At 41.3% G+C, this 10,448-nt stretch overlaps 1 protein-coding gene across 1 annotated transcript in view; it reads right to left on the bottom strand.

Moving 5' to 3' along the window:
- Window positions 1–10,448, bottom strand: part of NAV3 (neuron navigator 3) — a 440,591-nt gene that overhangs the window by 92,868 nt on the left and 337,275 nt on the right. Inside the window, 3 exon segments of the mRNA XM_081879446.1 lie at window positions 2,669–2,788; window positions 8,669–8,808; window positions 8,810–9,097. Of these exon segments, the coding sequence (XP_081735572.1) occupies window positions 2,669–2,788; window positions 8,669–8,808; window positions 8,810–9,097 (548 nt within the window).

Below are 10,448 nucleotides of genomic sequence, written 5' to 3' on the forward strand. Positions count from 1 at the left end.
TATACTGTCACAATGAGCACATTCACACAAATGATTCACACAATTAAACCCAGAGTAACTTAGTGAATGGTCAAAATCTTGCTGTGATATTAAAGGTTTAAATAGAGACAGACTATGGATCTGTTTTCTTCCCAGAGTAATCAGTTGCAGGAAAAAATGCTTGCACTGCAGGTGCACTCAAGGCACTGAGCATCTGAGACTCCCTGCTGTACCACACAGATCGACAATTTCTCCTGCAATAATGGGATGCAAAAAAAATTCTAACTCTTCTAAATCTTCCCCTCAACTAGGATAATCAAAATTAAAATCTAGCCTCCAAGCAAATAATTTATAACCATTTAAAGGCAAATGTGGGAGTGAAGCAGAAATCAAGGAAAGAAGCAGAGTGCCAGTGCCATTAACAATTTTTGTAGCAGAGAGTCTGCAAAGATTACAATTTAAGGCATATCTGTAAGCACTCTCTCCTTAACAAACCTTTATCTTTACCAACTGTCACCCTAACACATAAAAAGAAAATACCTTAATGGATATCAAATGCAATTTAGAAATCCCAGCAACATTGTGTTTTTAAATGCCGGTGTGTAAAACAGTAACAATTAAATAGGACTCAGTTTTTCAATGAAATTAAACAAGTATCTTTTTGTTACTCCATGGCCACAAATGAAATGCACCTGGTCTGGCCAGAAAATGACACCTTGCCTCTAATTTATAAATAGCTTCCAAGGGACTGAGGTTAGGGACAGAATGATGTCAGTTTGCTTCTTTGGAGCACCCCGCCCACATTTTTAAATGGAAAGTCTGCCCCTGCTTTCAGTTACATTCATTATGTTGTGGCTGCTTAACTATCTAACCTCTACTTTGCACTTTCTTTTTATCATAATCACTTTTAATAACAATTCAAAGGCCTCCAGACATTGCTATCCAACTGGGTTATTAAAGCACACTAGCTATTGTTTTGGCCACGAACTGACCCAACTTTTTCCCAATTTATAGAAACCAAGTGTCATTCCATTCCCATCCCATGTCCCTCTAGGCCCTTCAGGTTCACAACCCTATCAGGCACTCCCACTAAATCTCCCTGAGTTAGACTCTGGCTGCTGCACCATAAACCACTGTATCCACTTTCTGTGACAGTGATGACTGGGAGAGTAAAGGTAAAGGTACCCCTGACCTTAGGTCCAGTCGCGGATGACTCTGGGGTTGCGCCGCTCATCTCACTCTATAGGTCAAGGGAGCTGACGTTTTGTCCGCAGACAGCTTCCAGGTCATGTGGCCAGCATGACTAAGCTGCTTCTGGCGAACCAGAGCAGCACACAGAAACACCGTTTACCTTCCTGCCAGAGCGGTACCTATTTATAAACTTGCACTTGACGTGCTTTCAAATTGCTAGGTGGGCAGGACCTGGGACCAACAACTGGAGCTCACCCCATTGTGAGGATTTGAACAGCCGACCTTCTGATTGTGTGATTTAGACCACAGTGCCACCCGCGTCTGGGAGGGTAACAGTAGACAAACAGAGCATCTCAAGAACACTGGGACTGTTCTTCGGGGGGGGGGAGCACTCCTTTCATGCACCCTCCTACCCCACCCCAAAAGAATTTAAAGGAGGTCTGAATAATAACCTGTCTCTGGCTGCCTTTACAAAATACATAAACATACACAAAACATAAAATTGATCAGTGCATGAAATTTTTTTGCAGGAAAAGATAAATGATACTGCCACTCCAGTCTATCAGTTAAAAGTTCAGAAGCTTGTTACTAAACTATCAGTGAAATCTGGACATTTTATTGTTAAACTGTTATGTTGACTGTGGTTTGGCTGAGAAAACACAGCAGATTAGCCTGAACTGAGCCCAAGACAACTGCCAAATCCTCTATCCAGTAGCAGATGGCACAAGAACTTTAGGAAGCCTTAAAAACAGGAACAGTAAACATTTTGTAATCTGGAGGCTACAGTTCCCATTTTAAAAAGCGGCCAGTGAGCTGCACCACACATGCACTCGCTGTGCGTCATGCACATATGATGGAATAAAAAATAAATCAGAAAGTGAAAATACATGCAAGAGCCACTTTAAACGCTTTCCTGCTAAAAATGCCACTTTAAACTCTGGCAAACATATGATACACAAGAAAAAAAAATCATTGTCAGTACTAGGTGTCACACATTTTTAGCAAGAAAGTACTCCATCTTCATTTCCTACTGTCCCATGCATTTATAGTCCCATGCATTTATACTTCATGATAAAAAAACCATTTATACTTCATGATAAAAAAAACCAACTGTTCATACAGTTGATGAACCATAATTTTTCCAACTGTTTTGATTGTTTGGCAATTTTTGTTGTGTTTCAGGCACCAATCCACAGGGATCCCCTGCCCTGTGGCTGCTGGTGCAAGGGATCTTGTTGGAGCATTGCTTTTCTCCCACATAGGCTAGGGTATTTCAGGAATAACTGTATTCTGTCCACAGCTTCTGATTCGCAATTCTATCTTGATTTCTCTTTATCATTACTTATGTCTGTCTAACCTGTTAGGTACGGATTCACAGATTTCCATATAAAAATGTTACGCCTTGCACTGGGGAATGTCAATAGCCTTTCAAAGGTCTCTGTAATAATTTGCTGTTTGTTTGGGTGTGTGTTTTTTAGACAATAAAGGGAGGTATTACCTGTCTGCATCCACCGTCACATCATGAACCCCTCTTTGAATGACATCTCGGGAGGCTGCTATGTCTGGAATTCGGTTCAAGCTTCTTGTATACAGGTTGAGTCCTCCATCTGTCATGTAACTGAAAATAAAAATATATAATTTTAATCATGAGAAAATGCCACCAGCTGGTGCTACCTATTTATATATAGCACTGTCAATGCAGCCCTGTGGCAGAGTGAAAGAAAGAGATGAAGTTTTTGATCTGCAGAATTTAAACTCTAAAGCAGGGTTTTATCAAGTTGAACCTTACTAAGAACCAAACGAAATGTGAAGTGGTAGCTCTGTATACAGGACATCTCGTGATAACAGCAGTCAGCACAAAGGGGAAGAGCTATAACTGAGTAGTACAGCACATGCATTGTTTACAGAAAGCTCCAAGGTCTAAATCCTGGCAAAAGGATCAGGCAGAAAGATTCTTTTCTGTCCAATGCCCTCAAGTGCCACTGCTTGTTAGAGTAGATAACACTGGCATAGTTGGACAACCATTCTGGCCTAGCAGCTTCTCCCTTCCAGAATACTTATTTATGCTTCCCAGCAATTAAGTAGGTGCTTAACTGTCCCCCACTGTGTTGATTTTCTTATTAAAGGCACACCTCCACAGCTGCTATTTGTTCCATGACAAAAACCATACGGGTACCTGTATCATACATGGTGAAACCTCCTACACCATCACTGTTGTCCACATTTGAAGTGCCCCCTTCCACAGCTGTCATGCCTAGTTTGCCCCTATGTCAGGAGAACAACTGCTTGAATTTTGTTGTAGCAAGGGAAGGAAGGAAGGACTGAGGAGCAGTTCCTACCTTGCAGATAAGGAATAGAGTAACATAGAGAACGGTAAACTGGTGTTACAGTAAACATACCCAGAAGCATCAATAAACATCGAACTGCAGATCTCTACAAAGGAAGCAGCCATACAGAACCATGGTAACTAGGAATGGATTGGGCTGTTCACTTGTCAGGTGGTACAGTCCTCTCACACGGAAAAGCACTTGACAGGAGATGCTTCCATGTGAAATGCGCTTGTCAAAATTTACCGCCTCAGGCTTGAAAACTCTCCTTCCATCTGAGACAGTTTTGCTGGGGATGCAGTTATTCGACAGAAATGCTTCAATATGACCAATTCCTATGTGAAAGCTGAGTTGGCCAACTCTGTGAGAATCTCAGTGAAGCAAATGAATGATGAAAGGGGGATGGGGTGGAATATACCCTTGAGTATACCCAGGACTCATACACTTAGTCCTGGTAAAGACAGATATCAGAAAAGTGAAAGTGGAGGACCATAAATGGTGCCTTAATCTTTCTTTTATTATGATATATACACACAGCTGCCAACAACCAAAAGAAGGACTAACACACTAACTATACTGGCGCACACCTCTTGGACTAATTAAGGCCTATTCTTTATAGGATACAGGTAGGAGAAGGACTTCAGTGATAAGACCATATGTTCACTATCTCAGGTTCAATCCATTATAAGTTCAGACAAGGTTGTCATAGAATCAGAGGTGGAAGGGACCACAAAGGAATCATTTTGCCAGCACAGGCATCGAACCCACGACCATGAGATTAAGAGTCTCATACTCTACCAACTGAGCTATCCTGCTGGAGGCCAAGGACTTTTGTCCAAAATCCATGGAAAGGTGCTCTCTATGGGTTTAAACTCTTTCCCATGCAAGTGGTCCACCTGCATTTACAGTATATACTGGCACACCAGTGACAAACGGCATGGATGAGTGTGCTGCTTACTAAATTTTTGTCAGTATTTAAATGCAACATGGTGCACACATAACACTTTCGTGGGGAGGGGGCTTTATCTATGGCCCACATCCTATGCATATCTGTCCTCAATCACAAAATGAAGTCATGAAAGCACTGCATTCACCTAGACAGGCCAGCCTCATGCACCAGATAGAGATGACCTGCTTGAGAAACTGATGCGAGCTTGGTGACCACAGAATGATTATAATAATGGCAAGCTTACCTTGCTATTATTTTTATATCATCTTATTTTGGTATGTATTGTCATCTGAATTGCTTCTTAGGGGCAATTTCTTTATTAGACATTTTCAGAAAGTCTTGTGAATGAAATGGGGGCCAGTTTCCACACCAACCTATGGTATTTGAACTCTGAAGTCATATCTGTAGGCACTGGAACCACTTATGGATATGATCTTGCACCCAGAAATACAAACATGAATGTTGCTTTCCATTGGATACAAGATGGTGTATATTGTGTGATGCCTTCTGCCAGGGAGGGGAGGGGAGGGGACTCGATTGCAGCCTTCATTCCTATAGAACTACAAAGGTAAGAAAATGGATAAGAAGACTTCAAGACTTCAGTGCATTTTGATTCTTACATGGTAGTGCATTAGTGAAGAGGCTGAACCTCACAAGAAATAGGCCCCTCTTCCATTAATTCCTAATTACTGCTGGATTCTCATCCCCAAGTGTTTTAAAGTAATTAAAGTGGGAATGAAAGAGGAAAGAGAGATAAGACTTGACATGCCTGAATGAAGCATGAATTTTCAGTGCTTATTATTCATTTTTTGCTCTTTATTCTAACGCAGAAATGGTACTTTAAAAATATTCTGGCCAAGAGCACTGCTGCTTGCTACTATTTACCAAGTCATTCTCATTACGGATGTCAAAAGAGACAACTTAATTTATTCTCTAAGGTGATAAACTAATTAATACATATTTAGTCAAGCAGTACAAAAACTGTTAATCGGTATATGTCACAAGCAAAATATTCAAGGAAAAATAAGCTGAGATAGAAAGTCTTACACTGCTTTGAATGCTTTCACATGAGTCATTAAGTTGCATAGATGCACAAAGTTTCTTATACTAGATAGTGGCTGGATTTCAGGTGAGTGCAATCTGCTTTTTTCTCATTTTTGAACCAGACTTCCAGGGTCCATCAGTCAGGACCAACCAGAAAATGTAAAAACAATTCTGGAGTATGACACTTGAAGAAACTTTCAGAGCTCAATTCTATGCATGCTTACATAGAAATCAGTGGCACCAAATCCCATGGAACTCTCAAATCAATGAGCAATCAGACATACAGCTCTATCCCAAGCAGATTTACTTGGAAATAAACACCACTTCTTTGAATGGGTCACACTTCGTCTTAGAAACACAGCCTTGGTTTTAGACATGGAGAATGAAATTCTCTAATTCCAATTTCAGTCTTTCATACTTTGAAAGGCAGACAAACACTCAACAACCTGACCATAGTATTCAACGCCAGCTGCGGCTTCCTAATCAGACCCAAGGGAAGTCCCATATAGAGCACATTATAGTAGTCCAGCTGTGAGGACACCAAACACATGAACTGCAGTGGTCAAGCTATTCTTGTCCAGGAAAGGGTGTAGTTGGCATACCAACCTAAGATAATGGGCAGTTGTTCGCACAGAGTTTCCTGAGCCTCTCATAACAAGGATGGATCTAGGGGCACCTCCAAACTTGTCCCTTCAGAGAGATTGCAACCTTGTCCAGAAGTGGAGAATTGCCTAACTCCTGAATATGGGAACCACTCACTCCACTGAGTCTCCATTTTTACCATGATTCAATCTCTGTTTTTTGACCCTTATCCAGCCCACTACTACAGCTAGCCATGAGTACAAAAAGCATCCCCTGACTCAGATATAACGGGAAAAAGGGATGGGTGTCATCAGTATGATGATGATACAATGCCCCAAATCTCCTAATGGCCAACAGCTGATCACAGGGCAGTTTACAAAATAAACACACAAAAATACATAGCATAATTTAAAAACCATACCCCCCTCCAACGCACAGTTTAGAAACCCATAGATATTTAACACACAAAAAAAATTGCCAGGGCATGGACACATATTCTCCCCCAATGCTACTCTCTGAACCTATCCCCACAGGTAGAAGCAGAACCACTGCAACACAGTGCCACCAAGTCCCAACTCATGGAAATAGTCCAGGAAGAAACCATGGTCACCAGTATTAAAAACCAGTGAGCAATCAAGAAGGAGCAACAAGGTCCCATTCCCCTGCCCATCTCCTAAAGACCCAAACGTAATGATGCAAGAAATCTACCATTTGGCTCAATTATAGTTTTCAACACACTCCTCCTCTCTTATGTATCCCTGATGTAAACTGCTCTCTGCCTGACAGCTGCTACTATCTCCTCTGACACCTGCTCTCAGCACATGGGTGTTGGGGGCTGGACCAGCAATACAGCCTTGCTTCTTTGCCCACCACTCTAGTGCCCTACACCGATTTATAACAAATAGCCAGTTTGGATGAGGTTGATTTGGATTATAGAGTGGAAAGACTTAAAAAACCTCACCAATCATCAAAGCAGCTGTGTGGGGCAGATAATTAGTCCTTAATAAAACAAACCAAAAACAGCGATCCTATTATGTTACATGTTGACTGACACTAAATCTGTAATTCTTATATGATATATGCATTACATTCTTGTAGAGTTCTTCCCTATGCATCAAAGCAGCCATGGAACTATGTCCAGGAGAACATCACACACCCATGCACTGAACATGAGTGATCTTAAGAAGAACTGAGTGCCTCTGTTTCTATGTCCTAGGAATCTAATGTGTTATGTAGAAAGGATGCATAATATTGCCAACAGTGGTAACACTGGCAAGCAGGGGAAACCTTTTCATCATTTTCCATATAGGACCACCTTCTTCTTCTTCTTCTTCTTCTTCTTCTTCTTCTTCTTCTTCTTCTTCTTCTTCTTCTTCTTCTTCTTAATTGAATTTCTTCTCAACACATACAACTCTTTGAGTAATGCAGTAAAAATACACATTTCTGAGTATCAGTACAAAGTAGAAAATAATTTGTTAATTTTTAAGGTGCAACAAGACTCTGTTTTGCCGCAACAGACTAATACAGCTATACTCTCTAGAAAAAACATAGAAATATTGGTGACTATAAATCTATATCAGTGACCACCCAACAATGGGATGAATAACTCATCTATACCAGCATTTTAAAGATATCTATGTGGCCATTGTGGGAAAATCCACTTGTGTTTAAATCCCCATCAAATTGCAAGCAGTACTGAAATTCAGAAGTGCCCCAAAGCAGTCCCTACTAGATAAAGTTAATAAATGTTACCTTCCCATCTCTTGAGGTTATTCCTGTGGTCAGATATAAAATGCACAACCAATAAACTCCAGAAAAGCTTATTTCTCAATAGAATGAATCTGACAGGTAGGTATTGAAATTTCACGCCTGTAAGAAACAGGTTTTTGTTTGCCCCCATTTAAAACATGTCTGCCATCTACCAACTGGAACAAAATAAACCTAGAGGGAATGGTGTGCACAGCAAAATGAAAACTTTGTAATCTCTTTCTCATTTAATTATCATTCATTCCAATGTGCTAAGATCATTATAGGACACACATCCCTTCTGTTTTTTGGCCCCTACTAAAATAAGGAACACATCTACCATTAATGTTAAGAAGAGGATCTAATTCAGTCTTACACATTTTTTGACTCACAAAACCAAACACCTGTCAAGAATGGTGGACCAGAATTGTTTCTACAGGGGCAGATTCACCTGATGCCCCACCACAAGGGTGATGCTAAACTTTTAGGCCCAGATTTTTTAAGCCATACACTGGGAGCTGGGGCAAGATAAGATACCCCAAGATTGTGGCAAACGAATTTCCCCTGAAGCATTTTTGTTTCCAGGGGGCTGGCCTAACTTAGCCTCAGACACATCAATAACACGAGATGACTGAGGGTTTTTCATTCTCTCTCTTGCCTCTCCTTTCTCCATTACTTTAAAACGACAAAAGAAAGATGGTGCATACCTTAGGGAGCATCACTATAATATATTTTTCGGGGACCAACCCACCCAGAAAATACATTTCGAATCATATGGTGCTTATAGTGGTCACATCAAACAAGAAGAACATTGTGTGTTATGTGAGGGTCTGGGGAAGCAAACACTTACCCGCTGTTGATGTCATCAGCACGGAGGCTCTTCCCAAGAATGTCCCCATCACTCATGTATCCTCCAACATCAACATCAGAGGAAATGTCCAGATCACTACTTCCTTTTTCACTCATGTCTATCTGGGGTATGTTTCCCAAGGCGAGAAACAGCTGCACGGCGAAGAGGCGTGGTATACATAAACCGAGAAGGGTCAGTATGGATAAAGCGACTAGCACCACTGCGAGGATACCCTCCACCCAGGGAAGGAGCATCGCCTGCCTGGAGACGAGGACTAGCTTGTCCAAGCCTCCAGGTCACTGGAGAGGATCGGCTTGTCAAGCCTGGGATGCTTCGCCCATTCACTTCGGTTGTCACAGTACTGTCAAATGTTGTCTCCAATGTGCTGTGAAGCAAAACCAAAACTGATGAACTGTGCTTTCTATACTTCTGAGCATAGGGAGGGGAGAGACAGTAAAAGTCAGAACAAAAACAAAGTTTATATTTAATGCATTCATTTTCCTACAAGAACAAATCCTTTATTCAACACTTTCAAAGAAAGGATACAGTGGTGCCTCGCAAGACGAAAATAAATCCGTTCTGTGAGTCTCTTCGTCTAGCGGTTTTTTCCGTCCTGCGAAGCATCCCTATTAGCGGATTAGCGGATTAGCGCTATTAGCGGCTTAGCGGTTTAGTGGCTAAGCGGCTATTAGCGGCTTAGAAAAGGGGGGGAAGGGGAAAAACTCGCAAGACTCGCAAGACGTTTTCGTCTTGCGAAGCAAGCCCATAGGGAAATTCGTCTTGAGAAGCGCCTTGAAAAAATGGAAAACCCTTTCGTCTAGCGGGTTTTTCGTCTTGCGAGGCATTCGTCTTGCGGGGCACCACTGTACTTTTTTGTTTCATCATTTTACTGCAGGTGGATTTTGAGAAGAATAAGTGTGAAAAATCAAAATGCAACATCTCAGTGGAAAATAAGGGTCTTTCATGCTCAACATATACAGAAGTTGCAGCTAATCTCATGGTGGCATTTTAGACAGCTTATCCATTTTTAGCATTTCGGCTGTAAATGAAAATGTTCTGTGGTTTAGATGGACAGTGGCCTTGACTGGATAATCCCAGTTTCTGATCTGTCCCATATCTTTCTTTCCTGCCAATCTGTCATTACTGCTGTACTATTGCATCTCTCAATATCAATAGGACATATGTCCATTTAGCATATGACCTATACTTGTAAAATCCAACATACATGGACCCATTTTGTGCAATTAGTATTTAGAAAAATATTTGAGAGAATTGTCTACATGGTTTGGGTCTATGTGTGTTGGATTTTACACATTAGGACCTGTTAAAACTAATTCACTTAATTAAGGCATGGAGTTTGGAAGAAGAAGATGCAAGCCCCCACCACACGAAGTGGTGTGTGTGTGTGTCCAACTCATCAGGAGGAAGGGCATAGTTCAGAAGTACAACACATATTTTGATGCAGAAAGTCTTGGGTTCTCCAGATAGGACTTGGACAGACCCCTTGCTGAAACCCTGAAAAGTTCAGGTGTAGACAATACTGAGCTAGAAGGTCCAGGGGTCTGACTTGATAAAAGGGAAAGTCCTATGTACTTAAATCCCAGGATAAGGAGAGATGGGGGAAGAATGTCAGGTGAGTAGGGAGCCATGGTGTGCTCTTGCTCCTTTCTGTGAGCATGGGCTGAATTGCATATTGACAGGCAATGCCCAATCTGACACATTTCATTCATGGAATTAAGGAGGCTGCTACTTAACTAGATAGCACTGGCAATAAGAAAAC

This window comes from Podarcis erhardii (genome assembly GCF_964252035.2).
Source record: "Podarcis erhardii genome assembly, chromosome: 10".
NCBI lineage: Eukaryota > Metazoa > Chordata > Lepidosauria > Squamata > Lacertidae > Podarcis > Podarcis erhardii.